General features: G+C 45.6%; 1 protein-coding gene across 1 annotated transcript; it reads right to left on the reverse strand.

Moving 5' to 3' along the window:
• Positions 1-927: 927 nt before the first annotated feature.
• Positions 928-22,818, reverse strand: LOC105480651 (PRAME family member 20-like). The gene is given in 5 exon segments (XM_011739730.2): positions 928-1,075; positions 1,078-1,583; positions 4,281-4,904; positions 5,264-5,563; positions 22,661-22,818. Coding segments are annotated over 5 exon segments (1,467 nt in total). The 5' UTR covers positions 22,663-22,818; the 3' UTR covers positions 928-1,040.
• Between the last annotated feature and the right edge of the window lie 4,821 nt (positions 22,819-27,639).

Here is a 27,639-nt window from a genome sequence, read left to right on the forward strand (position 1 = left end):
GGGGTTACATAGGTGGAACCAGGATGCCTACAGCAGAGCTTCAGCAAGGACAGGAAATAAACAGAAAGTGACAAGCGGGCTAGCAGAATGGACTGAAGGCTGTTCTGTAAACCTCTCCCACCCAGCAGTAATTCTCTGGCTTTCTCTGGGCCTGTATGTCAGTTTGGTCCAGGCCTTTCCAAGCAGCCCCTAGACATATCTTGTTCACTCATAAGTTCCCCTGTGTCTGTCTTCTGTCTCCATCTACATCAGCCTTGACTGTATTCCACCTACATGGTGCTGGGGGCCTGGGCCTGTGAACCTCTGACCCGTCCTCTCCTGCCAGGCTCAGGCCCGGTTCTCAGCCGCTATTGTTGCCGGGCCCCTCCCAGGGTTCCTGACTCCAGATCTCTGCCACAGATTCAGGACTGGACTCAAAGGCCTCCTCTCTGAGGTACCTTCCCTGACCTGCTTTAGCAGCCACTCCTGATTCTTCTGACTTTGCCCTGTTGTAGGGACTTCCTAAATGGTTGCGACCCATGCTCTCCATGTATGCCTGGTCTGAGGACAGCAGCACCTGGCCCCAGCACGTGCTCGATGGTGATCAGCTGACTGATGGCCGCGTGCTCTGGGTTTGGTGCCAGGCATGTGCTTCCTTCCAGTCTCCCAACAGCCCCCAGAGCTGTTCCGACTCCAGCGTACAGCTCATGTCCAAAGGTGGGGAAGTCAGCTAAGGACCCACTTCATTCTATCCAGAAGCATAAGACAAAGAGAAACTGAATGAGTGGCCAGAAGAGGGAGTGTTTGCCAGGGAGGGCTGGACCTCTGGGGTCTCTGGTGACCTGGCGGTAGAGCCACCTGGATAACGTGTGGCTGGATAATGAACAGGTGAAACAGGCCAGGCTTTGCACTGGGAAAGGGGAGCAAGGGGAATGAAGAAAGCACCAGACAGTTCCCATGGAAGTTTATTTTATGTTCCTTGCAAACAACATGTGGCCCCAGCTGTGATTCCAGCTGCCCTCTCTGACTTCTGTTCCCTGAGCCTGGCTCCTGCTCTTCATTCAAACTGCACCAGCTGCATAAGCAAGGGCAGCGGGGGGCTCCACTGCATGTCAGCCCGCTGCATGGCCTGCAGCTGCTTCTGTATCTCAGCCTGCAACTGGCACAGCTTGTCCTTGTTCACGGGACCCCAGGAGAGGCCATGCAGGTACATGCAGCAGTCGACTGGGATGGGATAGAGTACCTGCTTCAGCTCCATCAGCCCCGTTGTGTGCTCCAGCAGGCTCAGGAGGCAGGCACTGGAGATGGGGTTGTCGGAGAGGCTCAGGGAACTGAGGTGGGAGCAGCGGCACAGGGCGGGCAGGAGGGCACTGAGGTGGGCATCCTTCAGCCGGCAGTGGTTCAGGTCTAAGTGCTGCAGCGTCCCTGAGACCTCCCTCAGCAGGGTCCCCAAGGGCCTAGGGATCATGTAGGACAGGTTGTTGCCACTCAGATCCAGCTTCTTCAGGCAAGTGGTATGAGGGCTCTGGGACAAGTAGGTGATGTCAGTGTCGAGAAGCCTGCAGTAGCAGATCTCCAGGGAATGCAGTGGAACCCACAGACAGCTGAGGAGAGAAGGGTGGCTGTGTGAGGGTAGGGCCCAGGCCCCCCGCCCGGAACACCTACTTGTCCCTGAGGAGGCCAGTCCTATGGCCACCCCCTCATTAGGGAAGCCTTTTACCAGCAGGGTCAGAAGCATGTCCTTTGGTGTCCCAAGGCCAGGCTCTCTCTCAACAGACCTACCAGGTCCCCCACAAACCCCTCCAACTCTAAGTTTCTCTTTGGTGAAAGGGAGACTCACATTATCCATACCCAATATGACTGCTGAGAGGAGCCACCTGAAAGAGCTTATCTGATGAGAAGCAACCATAGGCTGAGCCCATTATTCCTCAGGTTTGGGTTTGGGGAAGCTGCTGCTCAGGCTTCTGTTTAAGCCAGGGCCGGGGGTCCTGAATGCCCTATCTGGAAATTTCTAGGAGACGTGCACAGAGTGGATACTGATTGTCCTTCAGAGCTCTGTACCCACCTGTCTGGGGCAGTATGAGCTCAGAAGGAGAGGCCTAACCTGTGCTGTCTCAGGATCTTTTCTTGGGAACCAGTGTAACATTCAGCAGTGCCTGAAAAGGTTTGCTGAGTAAATAAACATATTATTAGGACAGGCGCAATGGCTCACACCTGTAATCCCAGCACTTTGGGGAGCCGAAGTGGGTGGATCACCTGAGGTCTGGAGTTCAAGACCAGTCTGGCAAACATGGTGAAACCCCGTCTCTACTAAAAATGCAAAAATTAGCCAGGCGTGGTGGCCCATGCCTGTAATCCTAGCTACTTGGGAGGCTGAGGCAGGAGAATCACTTGAACCGGGGAGGTGGAGATTACAGTGAGCCGAGATCATGCCACTGCACTCCAGCCTGGGTGACGGAGACTCTGTCTCAAAAAAAAAAAAACTAAAAAATTAAATGAAATACATGGAAGCCCACTGTTTTGGACTAAGCTCCTGCACTAGACCTCAAAAGACCAGAGCAAACCAGAATGCAGTCACTTGTGCTAAGTGTCAGGTAATCAAACTGAACTTTGAAACTGGTCAGTTTTTCAAAAAACAGGAGATTCACACCAACCAATCAGAAGGGGCCCAGGATGATAAGGAAGTGCCCTCTGTTTTAACCCTATAAGGAAAGTAACTGTCAACTGACCAATCTGCTTTTTGTTTTGGCTTTTTTCATCACTTTTTCTGCTTATAAAGCCAGTCTCTTCCGCTCAGCTCATCAGAGCTCTTATTCTATTTTATAGAATGGGAGGCTGTCCCAATTTGTGAATCACAAACCTAAGCCAATTAGAAGGCCAGGCATGGAGGCTCATGCCTGTAATCTCAGTGCTTTGGGAGGTTGAGGTGGGAGGATGGCTTGAGGCCAGGAGCTCAAGACCAGCCTGGGTAGCAAAGCAAGACCTTGTCTCTACAAAAAAGTTTTTAAGGCCGGGCGCGGTGGCTCAAGTCTGTAATCCCAGCACTTTGGGAGGCCGAGGCGGGTGGATCACCAGGTCAGGAGATCGAGACTATCCTGGCTAACACGGTGAAACCCCGTCTCTACTAAAAATACAAAAAACTAGCCGGGCGTGGTGGCGGGCGCCTGTAGTCTCAGCTACTTGGGAGGCTGAGGCGGGAGAATGGCGTGAACCCGGGAGGCGGAGCTTGCAGTGAGCCGAGATCATGCCACTGCACTCCAGCCTGGGAGACACAGCGAGACTCCATCTCAAAAAAAAAAAAAAAAAAAAAGTTTTTAAAAAATTCGCAAGGTGTAGTGGTGCGCATCTGTAGTCTTAGCCACTTAGGAGGCTGAGACGGGAGGGTAGCTTGAACACAGGAGTCTGAGGCTGCGTGAGACGTAATTGTGCCACTGCACTCTAGCCTGGGTGACATAATGACCTCCTGTCTTTAAAGAGAAAAAAAAGCCAATTAGATCTTTAAATTAAATTTGTTGTAATTTTTTTTGAGACAGAGTCTCGCTCTGTTGCCCAAGCTGGAGTGCAGTGGTGCAATCATGGCTCACTACAGCCTCAAACTCCTGGGCTCAAGCAATCCTCCTGCCTTGGCCTCCTGAGTAGCTGGGACGAAAGGTGCACTACCACGCCCAGCTAATTTTTGTTTTTGTTTTTGTTTTTTTTTGAGATGGAGTCTTGCTCTGTTGCCCAAGCTAGAGTGCAGTGGTGCGATCTTGGCTCACTATAACCTCCACCTCCTGGGTTCAAGAGATTCTCCTGCCTCAGCCTCCCGAGCAGCTGGGATTACAGGCACATGCCATCATATCTGGCTAATTTTTGTATTTTTAGTAGAGATGGGGTTTCTCCATGTTGGCCAGGCTGCTCTCAAACTCTTAACCTCAAGTGATCCACCTGCCTCTGTCTCCCAAAGTGCTGGGATTACAGGCATGAGCCACCGTGCTTGGCCTTAATTTTTGTGTATTTATTTGTAGAAATGTGGTCTCACTTTGTTGCCCAGGCTGGTTTCCAACTCTGGCCTCAAGCAAGCTTCCCACTTCAGCCTCCCAAAGTGGATATTATTTTTACAGCAACATGCATCTTTCCCCATCAAATGTTTCCAAAGCAGATCCCATCCATCAACTGCATCTGAACCCTGGGTTCCCAGGCTGTGCCCACAATTCCATGAGCATCTAAGAATGGGCCCCATTTCCTGTCTTGTTCCCCTGTCCTGACCTCACTTAGGAGTATTCAGGGAACTCTTTGGATGCCCCTGTCCACCCATTCACCTGAGTACATAATGTAGGTTGCCCGAGAGGTAGGAGTAAGACAGGTGCAGCTTCTGGAGGTGGCCCAGCCTGGTGAGCTGTGAGAGAAAGTAGCTGGAGGGCCGCTCGCCCCGTGAGGAGAAGGCCCAGTTGTAGTAGATGAGTTTGAGGCTGCGCAGGTTGAAGATCCTTCCCAGCTGTGTTGCAGATAGGTTTGGATCTGACAATGCCCAGAACCAGTCAAACCAGTCAAACACCTCCAGCTCCTGGATGAAATCCAGCTTGAGTGTCTTCAGGATCCCCAGCAGACTGTGGAAGGGCATCTCCTCAATGTGCAGCTTCCTACAGCAGAGATGCAGGGCCCCGTGGCTCTGTTCCACTTTCGTCAGGAGGCTGGAGAGGAACTTATCTAACTTGAAGGGGCCTCTCAGGAAAAGATCAATGTGTATTTCCACTGCTTCCCATGGCTGCTTTGGTCCTTTTTTCATATTCTCTGTTGGCTTGGGCCTGGCCACGGCCTGGGGCATCTCTGCCTTGACTGTTGATGGTAACCAAAATGGGAACTTGGCCAAGGCTTCAGAAGCCCCTTTACTGTGGACTTGCTCAGAGTCCAGGGTGAAATCCAGCATCCTCAGTTCTGACTTCCTGTGGGGAGACAAGAGTGAGGAGATGCTGGAGAGCCCATGTGAGATGAGCGGCAGCAGTCCTGGGCCGCTCCCCAGACCCCAGTACCTGCTCGCCTCGCCTCTCCTCTCCAATGGGCTTTTCCTCCCTCACCCAGGCTCCTTGCTAGCCCCTATTCCTCATACAGCTCATACCACCACCCCTAGAAGGTAAAAAGCCCTCTCCTTAAAGCCTTGTAGCTGTACCATCAACCACTTAACTCAGAAACATATAGTTTCCCCACTTGTCCCCCGAGGCGATTTAACGCTCCCCTCCCCTGGATCTCAGCTCACCCTCCCTCTGGCTCTGAGCTGAGGTCTTGCTCCCAGCATCCCCCTTACCTGGGACAAGCCCTGTGGGCAGAAAAGGCCTCCAGCCCATCCACCACAGCTTGCAGGCTGTCTTGGTTGGGCCACTGCACTATCAGAGAGCCCAGACGGAGAAAGGGGAAGGGCCAGGCCTGCACCAAGGCCTTCAGAGCCTTTCTGTGCCCCTTGGCAAATGCAGCAGTGAGTAGTGGCGGGAAAAGGTTCACTGTGAGCTGTTCCAACACCAGTAGAACTGAAGCCTCATTGCTCAGCAGGCTGTGGGCTGCAAGTTCCAAGAGCCTGAGAGGTGCTGGGTGGTTCACCTCCATGGACCTGGAGCAGAAGAAGGTAGAAATCCTCAGAAGACTAATGGCTCAGCATCGCTCCCAGGCCAACGCGGGAGATGCAAGCCTTTTGCATCTGTCACAGAACCAAATGCTGGCTCCTCCCGCCATTCAGGACCAAAACCCCAACATTCAGGTCTTGTAAGCCTGAGACCCTGAAGCCCTCAGGCCCTGGGGACATGGGATCCAGAACCTCAGGGGTTTAGATCTATTCCTTGCCAGGCTGTAGAGGCTTTGAATTGACCCACACTTTCCTCTTCTGCCTTCACCATTAAGATCATGAACAAGGCCGGGCGCGGTGGCTCATGCCTGTAATCCCAGCACTTTGGGAGGCCGAGGCGGGTGGATCACAAGGTCAGGAGATCGAGACCACGGTGAAAACCCGTCTCTACTAAAAATACAAAAAATTAGCCGGGCGCGGTTGTGGGCGCCTGTAGTCCCAGCTACTCGGGAGGCTGAGGCAGGAGAATGGCGTGAACCCGGGAGGCGGAGCTTGCAGTGAGCCGAGATTGCGCCACTGCACTCCAGCCTGGGCGACAGAGCGAGACTCCGTCTCAAAAAAAAAAAAAAAAAAAAAAAAAAGATCATGAACACATAACTGAGGACACTGTCCCCAAACTCCACATCAATTCTCCCAAAGCATATGTAGATTCTGAGCAGTTCTCATCACTTCCAGTTTTACCAAGCCATTATCTCTTGCCCCTATTACTGCAGTGGCCTTCTAACTTGTCTCTCTGCTTCTGTCCTTGTGCACCCTGTGGTCAAACTCAGATCATGACACTCGTTTGCTCAAAACTCTAGTGGCTTCATTTTCACTGTGAATACAATCCACCCTGCAGCTGCGCCTCAGAGTCTAGCATCCGAGTATCTCAGGGTCCACCTCCTGTCACTCCCCTCACTATTCACTCTGCACCAGCAACCTACACTGGACTCCATTTCTCTCCTCAAACACCAGCAACGCCCTGCTTCAGGGCCTTTGCGCTTCCTGTTTCCTCTGCCTAGAAGTGTCTTCTCCCAAATATCCTCATGGCTGGCCCCCTTACTTCATTCAGGTTTCCATTAAAATTTCACCCTGAGAGGTCTTCCCTGACCACCCAAGTAGAATAGCACTCTCATCCCTTAATTACAGCTTTATCTTTCCTAACCTGATTTACAGCGCTTCTTCTATCACCCCTTTTCTGTTTCTGTCTCTCTTACACACACACACACACACGCACGCGCACACACATAAATGCACACACTCACATATTATCTGTCTCCTCTCTGCTAAATTATAAGCTCCATGAAAAAAGGGGCTGTATCTGCTTTCATTACTGCTATAGTCTGAGTGATAAACATAGTTCCTGACATACACCAGACAAGCAGTATATATTTTAAGTGCATTTCAAGAGCAAGTTTGCACAATAGACGCTTACCACAATCCCACTGATGGAGTTGAGGGTAATATGGAATGGAGGATTTTTTTTTTCTATGCTCTCACAGAGCATCAGGTTCAGGTTAGTTATGGATTCTTTCAACTGCCCAAATGCCTCCTTTTTTCCGTGAAATGCGGGAGTGTAGACTCCCGTGAAATGCGAGTGTAGACCTCATCCCATCACTTTCCACAGTCCACCACAGAGCAAGGCTTTGTGTAAGGAGGGGGAAGTTCTAGACCTGCACTGTCTGATGCGGGAGCCCCAAGCCACATGTGGTTACCGAGTACTTGAAATGTGGCTAGCGTGACTAAAGGACTGAATTTTAAATTAAATTAAATTCTAATTAATTACAATCTAAATAGCTTCACGTAGCTAGATGCTACACTTTTGGACAGCAGCATTCTAGAATCTATGCTAGTCAGAGACAAGAAACATTCATTTAGTCTCACAAGCTATGAAATCCATTTGCATGAGGCCACTATGGCCTTGGTAATAAACTGGGCGAGGACAAAGGACAGTATAAGAAAAGACAATTATTGGCCAATCATACATTGGAAGCTACCTAGCAAAGGCTTAAATACTAGCAAATCAAATCAAAGGCCTGACACATTAAATCTATAAATATCTCTCACAAATAGTGATGAAGTACAATTGAGCAAGAATGGTTAATGTTAGGTTTATTAATTATTAATGTCAATGCATTTGGGAAAATCAAAGAAGAAACAGAAGGGAAGCTTCTGAACCTGATACTTAGTAGTGGTGTTTTATAAACATTGCTTTTTTTTTTTTTTTTTGAGACAGAGTCTTGCTCTGTCACCTAGGCTGGAGTGCAGTGGCATAATCTTGGCTCACTGCAAGCTCCGCCTCCTGGGTTCCTGCCATTCTCCTGCCTCAGTCTCCCGAGTAGCTGGGACTACAGGCGCCTGCCACCACGCCCAGCTACTTTTTTTGTATTTTTAGTAGAGACGGGGTTTCACTGCATTAGCCAGGATGGTCTTGATCTCCTGACCTCGTGATCTGCCTGCCTCGGCCTCCCAAAGTGCTGGGATTACAGGCGTGAGCCACCGCGCCCAGCCAACATTGCTTTAAAAGTCAGAAATAAGATGAAGATGGTGTGGCCACCATGAGAGTGTGCCCTGCACCTCCAACTCAGGAAATGCACCTGAGCAAGGGCAGCGGGAATCCCTGGCAGCCTTAAGGCCCAAGTCATACCACCACATGCTGCTCACCAACAATGACTGAGGACAGATTACTTCCTGGGAGACAATGTGACAGACTAGTTCCTGGGAGACACCACTCCTGTGACAACCACCTTTGGCTTGAGGACTCCCTTATGGCTTTGCCAAATCTTCCTGAGTGCACACATTTCCACCCAACCTTCCCTCCAGCTCTGCTTCACCAAACACAGCGACGCAGGTCTGTGGGGTCTCCACGCCTTCCCTGCTCACTCCTCAATGCCCCTTATAGGGAGCTCCCCTAGTAAAATCCTTGGATGTTTTTGCATCTTGGTATCTGCTTCTAGCAGGACTTTGATGGAGTTTAGGATGTGCCTTACCAAAATACAGCAACTTAGCATACTGAATATTTTAAGCTGAAGGAATTTGAGAAACGGCATGGGCAGGCAGGATTTTCTGACCTTCCCCTGTAGTAGGTATAAGATCCTCCTGTGAGAGGTGCTCCCCTTATACCAGAAGGAAAGGCATATCCTTATTTCCAAAGACGAAGGCTTGCCAAGAGGGATCTGAACACATAGGCCCGCTGTTTCGCCACTTTATTAAACTTGGCTCATAGTCTCATACTCCTTTTGTCTTATCATATTTCTCCATGACTAATCAAAAAATTGTTTTCTCTCTATATATAAACATACATATATACATATATATAATATGTGTGTGTGTGTGTGAGAGAGAGAGAGAGAGAGAGGGAGGGGCTGTATCATGGGTAATTTTGTTGATGTTTGAATTAGAAACAAGCATGCACACTATCAACATTGTCTGGGAAAGCTGTAGCCAGTGCAATAAGACACATAACAATGGGGCTGTCTATGGCAATAAAAAGAGGCAAATAATTATGTACATAGTGTAGGAAAAAAATGGTGTTGTGGCTCAGAATGTCACCCCAAAATACGGCACTTAGAAGGTCTCTCTCTGACTTTTCTCTGCCTTTCTGTGTGAGAGCTAGTCATAAAGGAATTCTCTGACCTTCCTCTCCTGAAAGTAGGTCGTTAGACCCCCATGTGACAGGTGTCCTGTCCTATACCAGGAGGAAAGAAATGCTACACAGAGGGGCCAAGAAGAATCTGAACGAACAGGCCTTGTTAAGTTCTCCCCAGCTTATTACCATTAGACCACAGGCTTTTTGTCCAATCATACTTGTACATGACTGTCCATCCTTCATCAAACCTAAGCATAGATATATACAGATAGTCAGGTGCAGTGGCATGCACCTGTAGTCCCAGCTACTTGGGAGGGTGAGGCAGGAGGACTGCTTGAGCCCAGGAATTCAAGGCCAGTCTGAGCAATATAGTAAGACCCCAGTCTCTAAAAAAAAAAAAATTAAATTAAAAACTAAAGTTCTCCGGCCGGGCGCGGTGGCTCAAGCCTGTAATCCCAGCACTTTGGGAGGCTGAGACGGGTGGATCACGAGGTCAGGAGATCGAGACCATCCTGGCTAAAATGGTGAAACCCCGTCTCTACTAAAAAATACAAAAAACTAGCCGGGCGAGGTGGCGGGCGCCTGCAGTCCCAGCTACTCGGGAGGCTGAGGCAGGAGAATGGCGTGAACCTGGGAGGCAGAGCTTGCAGTGAGCTGAGATCCGGCCACTGCACTCCAGCCTGGGCGACAGAGTGAGACTCCGTCTCAAAACAAAACAAAACAAAACAAAACAAAACAAAACAAAACAAAACAAAAAACTAAAGTTCTCCTTGGGTCTTTGAGTCTTCATTTCTGAAGGTTCCTGTTCACGTAAAACTTTGATAAACTTGCTACGGTGTCCTCTTGTTAATCTGCCTTTTAAAAATAGGGGTATCAGCAAAGACCCTTGAGATGGGTGAGGAAAAGCTATGATTTTTTTCTCCTCTACAATGGAAAGCAATGGATCCTCTGTAATGTACCCTTCTTGGTTATCAGATTTGAGCCTTGTTCATTATCTTTGAGCTATTTTGTAACTTTATAAGTTGTAGGTAACTGATAGACATAGAAATTCTGTCCGGTCTGGTAAGGATTTTCCCCTAACTTCTACCTGTGGAAAATTTTGTCTCCATCTGAAATTCATCTCAACATCCCTTCATGTCATAGAGATGTGTGCTGGCTTAACCCTTCTTTAACAGCTGCCTGGTACTTCATATTATATGACCAAAATAAATTTTTTTTTTTTTGAGACGGAGTCTCGTTCTGTCGCCCAGGCTGGAGTGCAGCGGCTGGATCTCAGCTCACTGCAAGCTCCGCCTCCCGGGTTTACGCCATTCTCCTGCCTCAGACTCCCGAATAGCTGGAACTACAGGCACGCGCCACCTCGCCCGGCTAGTTTTTTTGTATTTTTTAGTAGAGACGGGGTTTCAGCATGTTAGCCAGCATGGTCTCGATCTCCTGACCTCATGATCCGCCCGTCTCGGCCTCCCAAAGTGCTGGAATTACAGGCTTGAGCCACCGCGCCTGGCCAATAAATTCTTTAATACATGTTCATTTTTATATCTGTATAAAGTCACAATTCTACTTTTCTGAAAATTATCTTTTAACCATTGAAAGCTAAAAAGGATAAAATAGGAAACAGCTAATATAATTAATAGGAGTATTTCTGCTGATATGACTGCACAAGAGTGCCTGGTATTTCCAGCAAGAACTGAGAAGTAAATGTATAATAGCAGAAGTAATTTAGACATATGAAATAAACCATTCACTCACTTTTTTTCTGTCATCTAGGGATAACAATAAATGTGAAAACAGTATTAAGAATTAAAAAGTTGGCTGGGCGCGGTGGCTCATGCCTATAATCCCAGCACTTTGGGAGGCCAAGGCGGGCAGATCACAAGGTCAGGAGATCGAGACCCTCCTGGCTAACACGATGAAACCTGAAATCCCACATCTACTAAAAATACAAAAAATTAGCCAGGCATGGTGGTGGGCGCCTATAGTCCCAGCTACTTGGGAGGCTGGGGCAGGAGAATGGTGTGAACCTGGGAGGCAGAGCTTGCAGTGAGCTGAGATTGTGCCACTGCACTCCAGCCTGGGTGACAAAGCGAGACTCTGTCTTAAAACAAAACAAAAAAAAGAATTAAAAAATTAATGTAATGGAGTAAAAATAATAAATGGAAAGACATGTAAATGGATGAAGAGAGCAAATATTGGAAATACATAAATATTATAATTAGGACATTTAAAATAATGTATAATTATAACTTCAGAAGAAACAACAAAAGAAAAACTAAGAGAAGACTATTGGAGAGATACTAATGTGAAATTAATTCAGACTGGCTGGGCATGGTGGCTCACGCCTGTAATCCCACCACTTTGGGAGGCTGAGGTGGGTGGATCACCCAAGGTCAGGAGTTTGAGACCAGTCTGGCCAACATGGTGAAACCCCATCTCTACTAAATATACAAAAAAAAATTAGCCAGGTGTGGTGGTGCACGTCTGTAATCCCAGCTACTTGAGAGGCTGAGGCAGGAGAATCACTTGAACCTGGGAGGCGGAGGTTGCAGTGAGCCAAGATCAGGCCACTGCATTCCGGTCTAGGCGAGAGTGTGAGACCCTGTCTCAAAGAAAAAAAAAAATTCCAACTTAAAGTTATTGGAACTTGAAATTATTCTGAGCCTTGAGAGAAATGTGGCTATGTGGCCTGAGTCATGTAATATACAGCTGTGACTTCTACTTCTCTGATTATAGATCAACTTTCCTCCTTATTCTTGTACTATAGAAAATTAGGAAGACCAAATGGCACCAGATATAAGACCCCTTCAGATCACTACCTGTTCTCAGGGAGTAACAAAGTAATCTTTCTTGGAATATAGTATTCTATCATCAACCAAATCACCGTAAGGAATGCACTGGTTTTGTGTGGAAAACTCTGTAATCCTCCTAAAATTTCTCTGTCTCTGCCCATATAAGTGAAACCTTCACTTCACTGCTTTGAAACGCTGACCCTGTTCATCTGAAGTGAGTGTTTCCTGGGTGGCTATAGTCGAGATTTGTGTGCAAATAAACTCTATATTTAATCATGTATTCTGATATCATTATTTAACATTAACACTAATATTACCATATGTTTACATAAAACAATATTATGTTGACCTGAGAACAGAAATCAATCTATGAAAACACACAGAGCAAGCTCTTCCAAGAGCTCATAGAATTATTGAAAGATCTGATTTTCATTATCCACAGAGCCTGACCACAGATAGCTTAGGCAAAAAGAGGAGCTTTCTGGGAGAGGATTCCATTGTAGCTTACCTAACTGAAGAAAGCTGTCTAACAAAGTCAAGGCCTTGGCAGCAGGAGACCCTGTCTACTCTCTGCTCCCTATCCTTAGAGCTCTGCCACAAACCCAGCAGCAAAAAACCCTCCAGGATGGTTCCCTGTCTCTGTCTTCTCTTGCCAAATGTCAAATGGCTTTGAGAAGGATAGATTTGTAAGATGCACCACCTAGAAAAGAAAAAAAACTTCTGCCAATAAAACTGAAACCTATGAAGGTAAGACCCATACTGATTTTTCTGAGATTTCAATCTCTGACACATCCATAATGAACAATGAGTGGGACTCCTTGGTTGGTGAATGAATAGTGCTAAAAGGTGGAGTACAGTGTTACAGTGAGAAGATAATTTTTTGGCCAATAAACATATAAAAAGACATTCAATATTACTAATTAGGGAGACACAAATCAAAAGTACAATGAGATATTACCTCACATCCATTAGGATGGCTACTATCAAAAAAACAAAACAGAAAAAAATGTGTTGGTGAAGATACAGCAACATTGCAACCCTTGTACAATGCTGGGAATGTAGAATGGTGGAACTCCTGGGAAAACAGTACGGTGGTTTCCCAAAAAACTAAAATTAGATCCAGCAATTTCAATTCTAGGAATATACCCAAAAGGACTAAAAGCAAGGTCTTGAAGATGTATTTGTACACCCATGTTCACAGCAGCATTATTCACAACAGCCAAAATGTGGAAGCAACGCAAATGTCCATCAGCGGATGAATGGATAAACAAAACGTGATATATAAATACAATGGGATATTATTCAGCCTTAAAAAGGAGGAAAATTCAGACACACGCTACAACACATACGGACCTTGAGAACATTAGGCTGAGTGAAATAAGCCAGTCACAAAAGGACAAATACTGTAGGATCCCACTTGTATTTTCAGATTGAAGATAATTTTATTTATTTATTTATTTTTTTGAGACGGAGTCTCGCTCTGTCGCCCAGGCTGGAGTGCAGTGGCCGCATCTCAGCTCACTGCAAGCTCTGCCTCCCGGGTCTATGCCATTCTCCTGCCTCAGCCTCCCGAGTAGCTGGGACTACAGGCGCCCGCCACCTCACCCGGCTAGTTTTTTGTATTTTTTAGTAGAGACGGGGTTTCACCGTATTTAGCCAGGCTGGTCTCGATCTCCTGACCTTGTGATCCGCCCGTCTCGGCCTCCCAAAGTGCTGGGATTACAGGCTTGAGCCACCGCGCCCGGCCTTGAAGATAATTTTAAACGGAAGACATTTAGAGACACAGCAGATGCAGAAAGAAGCCATTTCAGAGCTTCCCTTATCTGGCTAAAGGCAGAGCCTTCTAAGAATGAAGTTGTCATAAAGCCTCTCTTTAGGAGAGCTTCACTCCCAGACAGGGCCACTTGCAATGGGATGATAAATTGTATAAGAACACATTATCATCAAGCGTCATATATTCCATTTATTCTCCTAAAAGGCCATTTATCTTTCCCATGGAAACCCTTTCTCCCCTCACCCTTTCCCCTATAAAGCTGGTGTACAAATCCCTACCTCTAGTTCTTCAGGGAGCTTCTCATTTAAATGCTGCCCCACACACATGTAAAGAAATCTTGTCTTTTCTCCTGTTAATCTGTCTATTGTTTGGTTACTTTTCCCCCTATTAATCTGTTAATTTGCTCATTTGCAGCTCCCACGCACCACTGGACCTGAGTTGGCAGAGGAAAAGCTTTCCCTCCCGCACAGTTATATAAGATATCAGAGTAGTCAAATTCATAAAGACAGTAAGAATAGAGATTTCCAGGAGCTTGGGTGGGGGAGAAATGACACAAGATACGGACCCCCTCTTAGGGGCCTGGAAGCTCCCAAACATAAAAAATTTTAAAACTCTTGAATTCCTCCAAGGGAAATTCTAGACATCTAGCTAGTCCTAAAAAATAAATAAGTAACTTGGGGCTGGGTATGGTGACTCATGCCTGTAATCCCAGCACTTTGGGAGGCTGAGGCAGACAGATCACTTGAGGCCAGGAGTTTGAGACCAGCCTGGCCAACATGGTGAAATCCCGTCTCTACTAAGTGGTGCATGCCTGTAGTCCCAGCTACTCGGGAGGCAGAGGCATGGCAATTGCTGGAACCCAGGAGGTGGAGGATGCAGTGAGCCAAGATTGCGCCACTGCTCTCCAGCCTGGGTGACAAAGCAAAACTCCCTCTCAAAAAGCAAATACGTAAAAATAAATAAGTAACTTGATAAACAAAATGTATCATGTTTTGCAGGTTCTTATTTAAAAAAAAAGAGAACAGTAGCCTAAAATAATTGCCAAGGAAATTAGATCCAAAGATGTTCAATTTTCCTATAAAAATGAAAAATAACATCTTAACATATATCTCTGAGTTGTCTTTCAGAAGCCTGGACCCTCACCAAATGCAACTGCTGGCTCATGGGCCCTTGATAAGAGAGTTGAAGATTGAACTCTGACCACCATTCTTTGTTCTAAATTTCTTCCTGAGGGGGCTGGGTGTACTGGCTCACAGCTGTAATCCCAGCACTTTGGGAAGCCGAGGTGGGTGGACCATCTGAGGTCAGGAGTTTGAGATCAGCCTGGGCAACATGGCAAAACTCTGTCTCTATAAAAAAATACAAAAATTAGCCAGGCCTGGTGGCATGTGTTTAGTTCCAGCTACTTGGGAGGCTGAGGTGCGAGGATTGCTTGAGCCTGGGAGGTGAGGGTTGCAGTGGGCCAAGATTGTACCACTCCACTCCAGCCTGGGCAACAGAGTGAGCCAAGATTGTACCACTCCACTCCAGAGTGCACCATTCCACTCCAGAGCCTGGGCAAAATCAATAAATAAACACATTTTAAAGATGTTATTTAATTGGTTAATGAGGAAACTGAGAAGGTGTTAAAACCATTTCTAGGGAGAATCCAAAATAAGATCCAGAATATTGAAATGAATCTGCAAATGGAGGTAAAATTGGCTTCCAGTAGGGAGAGAAGCCAATTGAATAGGACAAAATGTACATGTCTAGAGACAAGAATTATGTCACAATGCTATCACCAGTCTTCTAAAGTAGCTCAAAAACAATGAACGACTAGAGACAACCTGGAAGGGTTATGATCCACTTCAGGGGAAAACTATCCTATCCTATCCACCAAGGATAGGATAGAATCCATCATTCAGCCAGCTTACTCATCCCAGGCCATACTAGATTCAAGTTTGAGTTGTATGAGACAGACTAAAATTTACAGGGCTATTTCATTACCAAATTCCAAAACATAAATTGACAATGATGCCTCTAAAAATTAAACTACTGACCAATCTCACTTACAAATATCAATGCAATGGTACTGTTAAAGACAGTTAATTGGGAAGTCATGAGGCTGAGATGGCTCCAGCACCTTGAGTTCCTACTTAGGCCAACCAAAACCCAACTCAGTGTAAACAGTAAAATGAAATTTAAGCTTAACCAATCAGAAACTGCCAACTAACCTCTCACTAGGGACTTCCCACTTTAACCAATCAAATATGTTTTCTTTGTCTTGTTTCTGTGAATATTTCATCAAATTTCCTCCGTTGCCCCCTTTCCTACCCACCCACAGTGGAGCACTGAACTAGTTGTGGTCTGGTGCTGCCTGATTCGTGAATCAATGAATGCTCAAATAAAGTCATTTAAATTTTAACGTGCCCAAATGTATCTTTTAACAGCATCCAGCAGTACATGAAAATAATAATGGAGTATGAGTAAATGAGAAATATTAATAATGCAAAGAGAGTCCAATATGAGCAAATCAAGTCACCATATATACAATAAAATTTACCAAGTTAATAAGACAAAAGAGGGAAAAAAGAAACACTTCACAAAACAACTTCCCAAAAGAAAAAAATATGGCCAGGCGCGGTGGCTCATGCCTGTAATCCCAGCACTTTGGGAGGCTGAGGTGGGCGGATCACAAGGTCAGGAGATCGAGACTACCCTGGCTAACATGGTGATACCCCATCTCTACTAAAAATACAAAAAATTAGCTGAGCATGGTGGCAGGCGCCCGTAGTCCCAGCTATTCGGGAGGCTGAGGCAGGAGAATCGCTTGAATCTGGGAGGTGGAGGTTGTAGTGAGCTGAGATCGCACCACTGCACTCCAGCCTGGGTGGCAGAGTGAGACTCCATCTCAAAAACAAAAAACAAAAAACAAAAAACAAAAAAAACCCCAAAAAATGGCCAGGCGCGGTGGCTCACCCCTGTAATCCCAGTACTTTGGGAGGCCAAGACAGGCAGATCATGAGGTCAGGAGATCGAGACCATCCTGGCTAACATGGTGAAACCCTGTCTCTACTAAAAATACAAAAAATTAGCCAGGCACGGTGACGGGTGCCTGTAGTCCCAGCTACTCGGGAGGCTGAGGCAGGAGAATGGCGTGAACCTGGGAGGCCGAGCTTGCAGTGAGCTGAGATCGCGCCACTGCACTCCAGCCTGGGCAACAGCGCAAGATTCCGTCTCAAAGAAAAAAAAAATATATAAATATATATATACATAAAGATTATTACATATTATATTTAAAAAAGCAAAGATTATTAACTGTATTATCCTTGATTATCTGAAATTTGGAAAAAGATGTCTTAACAAAATAATTCATTTCTAATTTGTTTATAGTTTAGTGAAATGAAAATAACTGTAAGGGGATTATTAAATGAACCATAATACATTCAGTATGATGGAATATCAGTAATTATGTTAAATGGTAATAAATGTACTTCGAGTAGAATGAGATAATTTGGACAGGCTATTATGTACTTATTTATCTATTTTGAGACGGAGTCTTGCTCTGTCGCCAGGCTGGAGTGCAGTAGTGCGACCTCGGCTCACCGCAATCTCTGCCTCCCAGGTTCGAGTGATTCTCCTGCCTCAGCCTCCTGAGTAACTGGAACTACAGGCGTGCGCCACCACACCCAGCGAATTTTTGTATTTTTTTTTTTAGTAGAGAGGGGGTTTCACCATGTTGGCCAGGATGGCCTCAATCTCTTTACCTCATGATTCGCCCGCCTCAGCCTTCCAAAGTGCTGGGATTACAGATGTGAGCCACCGCGCTCAGCCTTAATATTTTTTTAAAGCATAAAAAGATTTACTGTGTAGTGTGCTTGATTATATTAAGATATACAGCTGGGTGCAGTGGCTCATGCCTGTAATCCCAGCACTTTGGGAGGCTGAGGCAGGTGTATTGCCTGAGCCCAGGAGTTTGAGACCAGCCTGGGCAATGTGGCGAAACTCCATCTCTACTAAAAATATAAAAACGTAGCCGGGCATAGTGGCATGCACCTGTTGTCCCAGCTATTTGGGAGCCTGAGGTGGATCACCTGAGCCTGGGAGGTAAAGGCTGCAGTGAGATTGCACCACTGCACTCCAGCCTGGGTAACCGGAGTGAGACCTTGTACCACCACCACCACCACCACCACCACCACAACAGATTTACATGCTACAAGCAAGTCTTAAAATAAAAACAGCAAGATGTCATTGGGGCTGTTTTTCACTCTCCTCTTCACAAAGTGCTGTAAACATTCTTATCAGTGCTCAGGTATTCCTTTTAACTGGTTTGTTTATATTTCTCTAGGGGCTAGGGGAGGAAGACTATGGGAAATGTACTTGAGACTCCTTTTGTAGTAAAGTCTAAGCAGTCCTACTTCAAGTCTGAAACCTTCCAGCCAGATTAAATGATACAAACATGGGAAAATAAAAAGAAAATGGAATTAAATGATCATCGGATCACTACCCAGGATGGTACATTTTAAGATTGCAATAGTAACTCCTAACAGTTAACATTAAACAAGTGTTTAATATCAGTTTACAAGCACTACTTTATTTAATCATCACACAACACAAAATTTAAAATGTCCGTAGCACTTTATTCCCATTTTACCACTGAGAAACACTTTGTGTAAGTAACACAGGAAAGAACTGGAGCTAAGTTCTTTTTTTCTTTTTTTTCTGTTTTTTTTTTTTTTTTTTTTTTTTTTGAGACAGAGTCTTGCTCTGTCACCCAGGCTGGAGTGCAGTGGCCTGATCTCAGCTCACTGCAACCTCCGCCTCCCAGGTTCAAGCAGTTCTCCTGTCTCAGCCTCCCAAGTAGCTGGGATTACAGGTGCACGCCACCATGCTCAGCTAATTGTTTTGTATTTTTAGTAGAGACGGGGTTTCACCATGTTGGCCAGGCTGGTTTTGAACTCCTGATCTCAAGTGATCCACCCGCCTTGGCCTCCCAAAAGGAGCTAATCTCTTAACACCACACACTGGTCTCTCCCCTGTGCAAAATGCTCAACTCAAAGGGCAGTTCTAAAGACTACATGTGAAGTTGTGCACAGTGGCTGATGCCTATACTCTTAGAGCTCTGGGAAGCCAAGGCAGGGAGATGGCTTGGGGGCAGGGGTTTTGAGACCAGCCTGAACAACATACCAAAACCCTGTCTCTACAAAAAAATAAAAATAAAGATTAAATGTGCATCCGGTTGCCTGCCCTATAGTTAGTCATTAAATGATAGCATTATTCTTAAATTATTAATATTTACTTGTGCATAGCCTGGGGTCCCATGTAGAGATTTCCCAACCATTTTGTTCAATCTGTATATTACAATATTGTATGTTGCACAGGTGAAAGTGGGAATGGCTTCAAATCTACGATTCCATAAGTCAATAAAGGATTAAGGCAAGAAAATAGAAACACGGTCGAAAATTTATAAATCACAAGTTGGTGAAATTGTAAGTCAGGCTGATGTGGTAAGACAGTAACTGAGGAAATGGGACCATCCTAGTTGCAGAACAATGTTCTGGTTGTGAGTTCACGAGTGGCAATACTTCGGAATGGGTACCACATTCTGGAGAATGGCTCTTAGTATTTGCAGCCCAAAAATTAAATTTAATCAGTATACAAATAAGTATTTCGGCTCTTAGAAATTATTAAAATGAGGGCCGGGCGCGGTGGCTCAAGCCTGTAATCCCAGCACTTTGGGAGGCCGAGACGGGCGGATCACGAGGTCAGGAGATCGAGACCATCCTGGTTAACACGGTGAAACCCCGTCTCTACTAAAAAATACAAAAAACTAGCCGGCCGAGGTGGCGGGCGCCTGTAGTCCCAGCTACTCGGGAGGCGGAGGCAGGAGAATGGCGTGAACCCGGGAGGCGGAGCTTGCAGTGAGCTGAGATCCGGCCACTGCACTCCAGCCTGGGTGACAGCGCGAGACTCCGTCTCAAAAAAAAAAAAAAAAAAAAAAAAAAAAAAAAAAAAGAAATTATTAAAATGAATCAAAGTAACCAAAAGTCTAATCTTTAAACCATATTGTCAATTATGTATGTATACATAGAGATAAGCCTTTCCTTAAGGTGGAATATTCCATCCCCTTATTGCCCTGGCATCGATAACTCATTATTGCTCCCACATTGCTCACTGGAAATCATTTCCCTAACCACAGCACTTCTTCCCTGAATCTGCTTTATTTTCTGTAGCATTCATCACTATCTGAACTTAGCTTATTTCCTTCTTGATTGCCTGTTTTCTTCCACTAGAGTGTCAAGCTCTCGAAAGTTTGTTCACTGCCATATCCCCAGCTTCTAGAACAGAGCCTGACACATACTAGGAACTCAATACATGTTTACTGAATAAGTGAATGTAATCTGGAGGTTGTAAATCCAAGTTATATGGAAGTCAATACAAACTCGTTTCCCTCAACAGGTAACAGTTCTCTTACGATTGGATTTTCTTTACCTGTTTCTGAGAGTCAGTTTGTGCTCTCAGAAATTCCCTCTTAAATACAATTTGGTAGGCTTAAGCTGACTTATAGAGTAACTTGATTTGACTTTTGGCTCCACATTAATCATTCAATAAAAGAAAGCATGAGCTACAGGAGGGTCAGCTGTGGAGTAGGATGTGGAACTCATTCATTTCCTTATCCTTTTATCACATATTAGTATCCTGTTAGGTGCAGGATAAAGAGAGCTCTCTGCTGCCTCATTACTCAGTAATTACTCAGTAATTAAAAAATAAAATAGCAAAATTTTAATAGTTTTTCCAGCCGAAGGAAAATGCCCTTGAATGAAAATGGCGGCCGGGCGCGGTGGCTCAAGCCTGTAATCCCAGCACTTTGGGAGGCCGAGACGGGTGGATCACGAGGTCAGGAGATCGAGACCATCCTGGCTAACACGGTGAAACTCCATCTCTACTAAAAAATACAAAAAACTAGCCGGGCGAGGTGGCAGGCGCCTGTAGTCCCAGCTACTCAGGAGGCTGAGGCAGGAGAATGGCGTAAACCCGGGAGGTGGAGCTTGCAGTGAGCTGAGATCCGGCCACTGCACCCCAGCCTGGGCGACAGAGCAAGACTCTGTCTCAAAAAAAAAAAAAAAAAAAAAAAGAAAATGGCTCCACACAGTGTCAAAAGAAAAAAAAAAATCTCTATACTGTAACAAACTTATCTTAATGATAAAGCAGTTTAGAACATATGGGGTGGTGGGAGCATCTAATTCAGACTTGGGAAGTCCAGGAATGCTTTTCAGGGGAAGCAGTACAAAAGCTGAGACCTAAAGGATGTGTGGAAATAAGCCTGAAGGGGAGGGGGAACAAATTTTTGAAGCAGACAAAAGAGCAGACATGGATACTCGGCAGCAAGACAGAGTTGGGTCTTACCGAAGAACTAAAAGAAGTGGCTCACGCCTGTAATCCCAGCACTTTGGGAGGCCAAGGCGGGTGGATCACGAGGTCAGGAGTTTTAGACCAGCCTGACCAACATGGTGAAACCCCGTCTCTACTAAAAATACAAAAATTAGCCGGGTGTGGTGATGCGCGCCTGTAATCCCAGCTACTCAGGAGGCTGAGGCAGAACTTCTTGAACCCAGGAGGTGGAGGTTGCAGTGAGCCAGATCACGCCACTGCACCCCAGCCTGGGTGATAAGAGTGAAACTCTGTCTCAAAAAAAGTTCCATCTAGTGAGAACCTTTTTTTTTTTTTCCCCTCTCCTATCTCAGCCTTCCAAGTAAGTAGCTGTGACTACAGCCCACGCCTAATTTTTTTTTTTTTTTTTGTAGAGACAGGGTTCCGCCATGTTGCCCAGGCTGGTCTCCAACTCCTGGGCTCAAGTGATCCGCCTGCTTCAGCCCCTTGAAGTGCTGGGATTATGGGGATGAGCCACTGCACCCGGCCAATATTCCTTATTTTAAATTAAAAAGCCAATAAAGTATATTATATTTTTAAAATGTAAAACATTACTCCTTCCTTAAGAAGGGCAGCAGATCACCCTGGATGTTTTTATTTTTATTTTTTAGATAAGAGTCTTGCTCTTGTTTCCCAGGCTGGAGTGCAGTGGTGCAATCTTGGCTCACTGCAACCTCCACCTCCCGAGTTCAAGTGATTCTCCTGCCTCAGCCTCCCCAGTAGCTGTGATTACAAGCCCCTGCCACCATGCCAAGCTAATTTCTTTTTTTTTGTATTTTAAGTATAGACGGGATTTCACCATGTTGGCCAGGCTGGTCTCAAACTCCTGACCTCAGGTGATTCACCCGCCTCGGCCTCCCAAAGTGCTGGGATTACAGACGTGAGCCACCGCGCCCGGCCTAATTTTTGTATTTTTAGTAGAGACGGGGTTTCACCATCTTGGCTAGGCTGGTCTTGAACTCCTGACCTCAGGTGATCCGCCCGCCTCGGCCTCCCAAAGTGCTGGGATTACAGATGAGAGCCACTGCGCCCTGCCTGGATATTTTACATTCTACAGTTTGGTTCTGGTTAAATAGATGAGGCTTTAGTGATGAACAGTTTGGTACTGGAATTTTGACTCTACACTTACTGGCTGCATGACAGCGGACATTTCAAGCTAAGTTTCAGCTTCCTCATTCGTAAACTGAGGGCAGTAACAGAATCTACCTTCAGGGGGCGTTCAGGAGACAGGCTTCCCTCCTGTTACTAAGCCCTCAGGATGCCTACTCCTATTCTCTAACTCGGCAATCTTCCCGCAACCCTCTGGCCTCAGAGATTCCCTTTCTGTTACAAATCAATAAAGTAACCCTATCTCGTGATGTTAACCCCAAAGATAATTTAAGGAGGCAACAGGTTATCATTAAGGATAATAAAGAATCCTTCGAAGGGAGAAACCATGGTCTAACACAACGGTAAGGGAGCGTCCCCGTTAGGGTGATCGTTTGAACTGACCTAGGATTCCAGGGAAGGATAGGAGAAGGGCCCTGAAACAATTAAATGAACATTACATCGGCAAGGAAGTTCTCGGAGCCTCCGTGGACAGCCTCACTTCAGAGCCGGTGGGATCCGCTTCCAGTCACAGCTGGGAACCCAAGGTCACAGGGGCGCCCTCTGGGAGCTCACCGGGATGAGCCCAAAATGGCTGGCGGCTGTTGCATGCCGTGGCCAGGCGTATCCGGCTGAACCGGAAGTCCGTTCCTGACCGGGCTTTGCCGGCTGCGAGCTGGGTGTTGTTGCTTATTTTCTAGAGATTGGATGTGGTGAGGCCCTTAAGGGCCCAGGCATGGAGCCCTGTACTAGATATTCATAAACCATCTCTGCAGCCTAGGCTAGGTTGGCCCTGAAAGCCCCAGGAAGCTTGGGGAGCCAGGGAGAGACATGATGAAGTTGTGGCAGGGTGAGATGTGCCCCTTCCTCCTCCTAGGACTGGACGCAGTGAATTTGTATAAAGCTCTTTACCAACTGGAGTCTTAATTAAAGGAAAGGATTAAGGAAAGCCCTAAAGGATCTATGGGAATAGGTATCTCCACCGTGGCCTTGGTCTCAGCCATTCCTCTGTTTTATTTTTTTTGGGGGACAGAATCTTACTCTGTTGCCCAGGCTGGAGTAGTGGCACAATCTTGGCTCACTGCAACCTCTGCCTCCCGGGTTCAAGCAATTCTTCCACCTTAGCCCCCCAAGTAGCTGGGACTACAGCCGCGAGACACCATGCCTTGATAATTTTGTATTTTTTGTGGAGATGGGGTTTCACCGTGTTGCCCAGGTTGGCCTCGAACTCCTGAGCTCAAGCCATCCATCCGCCTTGGCCTCCCAGAGTGCTGGTATTACAGGCGTGAATCACTGTGCCCAGCCTCAGCCATTCCTCTGGAGGTTTTCTTACAGCGTAGGAGTTATATAGCAACACAAGCTGCGATCTAAAGTCACAGACTGGGTGGCTCAAGCCTGTAATCCCAGCATTTTGGGAGGCTGAGGCGGGCGGATCACCTGAGGTCAGGAGTTAGAGACCAGCCTGGCCAACAAGGTGAAACCCCGTCTCTACAAAAAATACAAAAATTAGTCTGGTGTGGTGGTATGCACCTGTAATCCCAGCTACTCGAGGGGCTGAGGCAGGAGAATTTCTTGAACCTGGGAGGCAGAGGTTGCAGTGAGCCGAGATCGCACCATTGCACTCCAGCCTGAGCAACAGGGCAAGACTCCCTCTCTAAAAATAAAGTCACACAGATCTGTGCTTTAATCCTGGCTATATGTAACTTTGGTAAGTTACTCAAGTTCTGTAAACCTCCTATTTTTACATCTAAAATGCAGAAAGAAATTGTACTTTAGAGTTATTGTGACAAAATACATACACCACAGAGCACAGAGTCTTGTGCCCAGTAAGTGCTCAGTTGACACATGTGCTTTTAACATTATGTGCATTGATGGAAACTCTTCTACTTTGCTTTATCTTGTCCTAGTGGCATACGGTACCCTCTTGGCAAACCAGCTAGACCAAAACAGAAAGATTCATCACAGACTGAAAACTCTTTATTTTAGGAGAGTATAAATAAGTGGGTTCTCATTGTGTTACAAAGTGCAAAATAACATTGTAAGGTGGATTGTCACCATAGTTTAGGGCCTTCAGGTTCATGAAAGGATTTCCAGAGGAAGAGGCATCAAAATGAAACACTGGAACTAAGGAGGAATGAGCCCCAAGAAGAGAGGATAAACATTCCAGGCAAGTGCAATGTGTGAGAAGGCCCTGAGATGAGCTGGAGCATGGCAGGCTTGGAGAACTGAAGTTAGCCCTGTTTGAACTAATTTATTAATGAAGGAATGGAGAGAAGCAGGCCAGATCTTCTATGGCCTTGTAAGTCATGTTAAGGAGCTGTCTTTCAAATTATCCTTCCTGATCGTGTAGTTGTAATGTATGCATTAGATTAATAAATATATCTTAAAATATAGACAACATGCACTTAGCAAATTACAGCTACTTCATACATGGTAATGAGGCCAGCTTTCCATAGAATACCAGGTAAAGTGACATCTCCGTTTTATACATTATGTGGCATGAAGAAATGCCCTACTTTAAGTGGTTGGTTGTGGCTTTTTCGGGAGTCCCCTTAGAGAGGATCTTGGAGGTATCTGGATAAAAATCTGGCTTGTAGCTGTTATTGCTAATTTAGCCTCATTCAGCAATTGTTTTGAGGATGTATATCCCACCTGTCGCACTGGAGAAAAGGAGAGGGAATGGGAGATACAATTTTGCTTCCTGAGAGAAACTTTCCATCATCTTACTTCAGGTATTGGCAGCAACGTCTAAAGCACTGATTTCCCATGGACATGAGAGAAACATAGTGGTTATGACTGGGGTTTTTTCATGGGGTCAAGCTGCTTGGGCTTGTAACTTTACTCCCGAACAAGTTATTTGAGTAAGTTACCTAATTTATGTGACCCTTAATTTCCTAATTTATAAAATGGGAACAGGAGTCTCTTGATCATGAACTCGTTAAGAGGAGTTAGTAAGATATTTCACAGCTAGTCCTACCCTAATGCCTGGCGCAAGATCTCAATATATCCTATTCATTATGATTATTAGTATTTTGCATGTTTTAATCTTTCACTTTTTTTTTTGTTTGTTTTTGAGACAGAGTCTTTCTTTGTTGCCCAGGTTGGAGTGTAGTGGTACAATCTTGGCTCACTGCAACATCCACCTCCCAGGTTCAAGCGATTCTCCTGCCTCAGCCTCCTGAGTAGCTGGGATTACAGGCGAGGGCCACCACACCTGGCTAATTTTTATATTTTTAGTAGAGTTGGGGGTTTCACCATGTTAGCCAGGCTGGTCTGGAACTCCTGACCTCAGGTGATCTGCCTGCCTTGGCCTCCCAAAGTGCTGGGATTACAGGCATGAGCCACCACGCCCAGCCAATGTTTCACATTTTTAAAAGCGTATGATCACTAGAATTTTATATTTTGCTAAAGTGAATACTATAGAATCAGAAAGCTGTACTTGGTAAACTTTCCTGTCATTAATTTGAATTCTCTAACTTATTTCTTGAAGGCATTCTTTTTTAAAGCTTCTTTCAATGGAGACACAAAAGTAGGAAAAAAAATAGTACAACAGTTCCCATGTACTCATAATTCAGCTTGAATAATTATTCTTTGCTGATTCCTTTGTATCCACACCCACACCCTCCTTCCTCCATATAGCTCCATTTGCAAATATTTCAGCAGATGGAGTATAAAATATACCATTTTATCACATGTAAAAAATTTTAATACTTCTGGCCGGGCACGGTGGCTCAGGCCTGTAATCCCAGCACTTTGGGAGGCCAAGGTGGGTGGATTACCTGAGGTCAGGAATCCAAGACCAGCCTGGCCAACATGGTGAAACCCCATCTCTACTAAAAATACAAAAATTAGCCGGGTGGGGCACATCCCTGTAATCCCAGCTACTCAGGAGGCTGAGGCAGGAGAATTGCCTGAACCCATGAAGCAGAGGTTGCAGTGAGCCAAGATCATGCCACTGCACTCCAGCCTGGCTGAGAGAGAGAGAGACTGTCTCAAAAAAAAAAAAAATTTTTTTTTTAGTACTTCTCTAGTATCATTAAATATCCATGCTCAAACTTTGAATCATCTCATAAATTGTCTGTTAGATCAGGATCAAAACGAGGAACACATTGTGATTGGATGTATCTTTATAATTTTTGAATTTATTGATTTTGTCATTTTAGTATGTATACTTTTTTTTTTTTTGAGACGGAGCCTTGCTCTGTCACCCAGGCTGGAGTGCAGTGGTGCAAACTCGGCTCACTGCAACCTCCGCCTACTGGGTTCAAGTTATTCTCCTGCTTCCGCCTCCTGAGTAGCTGGGATTACAGGCACGTGCCACCACACCTGGCTAATTTTTGTAGTTTTAGTAGAGACGGGGTTTCACCACGTTGGTCAGGCTGGTCTCGAACTTCTGACTTCGTGATCCTTCCGCCTCTGTCTCCCAAAGTGTTGGGATTACAGGCGTGAGCCACCGCACCCGGCTAGATTCAGTCCTAACCTAACTGCAGATACCATCTCTTCCCCTTCTTCTTCTTCATTTTCCTTTACATGACTTGTTAATACCTGTCATATCACATATTTGTGTGCCTGGTGTATTGTCTCTCTACCTGCTCATCATAACAAAAGCTTCATAACAGCTTTATAAGGAAACTGTGGAGGAGGCAAAAATCAGAATGTGCTTAATCAATGTTCTCTTCTAACGTAGTGATTTTTCTCTTGGAACTTTTTCTTCTTGAGACAGTTTGGGAGGGAGGTGTTACCTTTATTTTTAATGATGATTGTTCTTTTCTAAGCTGAAGGGATTTATTCAAAGTGATAGGCACAGCAAGTCTTAGGATGAGATTTTTTGTTTTCAATGATACTAATAAAAATTCTAGCCTCCAAAATCAACTCTGATGGGATTAGAAAAGGAAAACAGAGAAAAACATGTCTGTGGGGTGAGGGGGCTGTTTGGTACTAGGATGTGTGGGATGGAGGTTTTGGCCTGGAGCAGGAAGTAGACTAGTGTCAGACACAATACATTAGACAATTAAGGAGAAGATATTATTCAGATTATTGCAGTAGAGACAGCACCTCAGATCCAATGGCTAAAGTGTCTCGGCACAGTGGTTCTACCTTAGACTTTTATAGCGAGGGGTAAACAAGTTGCAGATGGGGTTGTTTTGCAAGTGGGGGAAGTCTGAATATGGGGGGTTATCTGAACATCAAACGTTTTCTCTGTGGTTAGTTTCAGTGGGACAGACCCTTCTAATCTGCTAATCAATCAAAGAATGGGAGGTTGGAGCATCTGGGTCTAACCTTGTGAGCAGGTTCAGGTAAAAGGGACTGTTTGGCTTTGCCACGGGTAAACAAAGGAGTCATCTTTGACTCTGGAAGTTGTGAGAAAGTAGGTAATGAGTCTTATATAAGTCATATGGGGAAGAGTAGTTCTTTGAGGTAAACTCTTTCCAGAAACACA

The sequence above is a fragment of the Macaca nemestrina genome, chromosome 15, assembly GCF_043159975.1.
Source record: "Macaca nemestrina isolate mMacNem1 chromosome 15, mMacNem.hap1, whole genome shotgun sequence".
NCBI classification, from domain to species: Eukaryota; Metazoa; Chordata; class Mammalia; order Primates; family Cercopithecidae; genus Macaca; species Macaca nemestrina.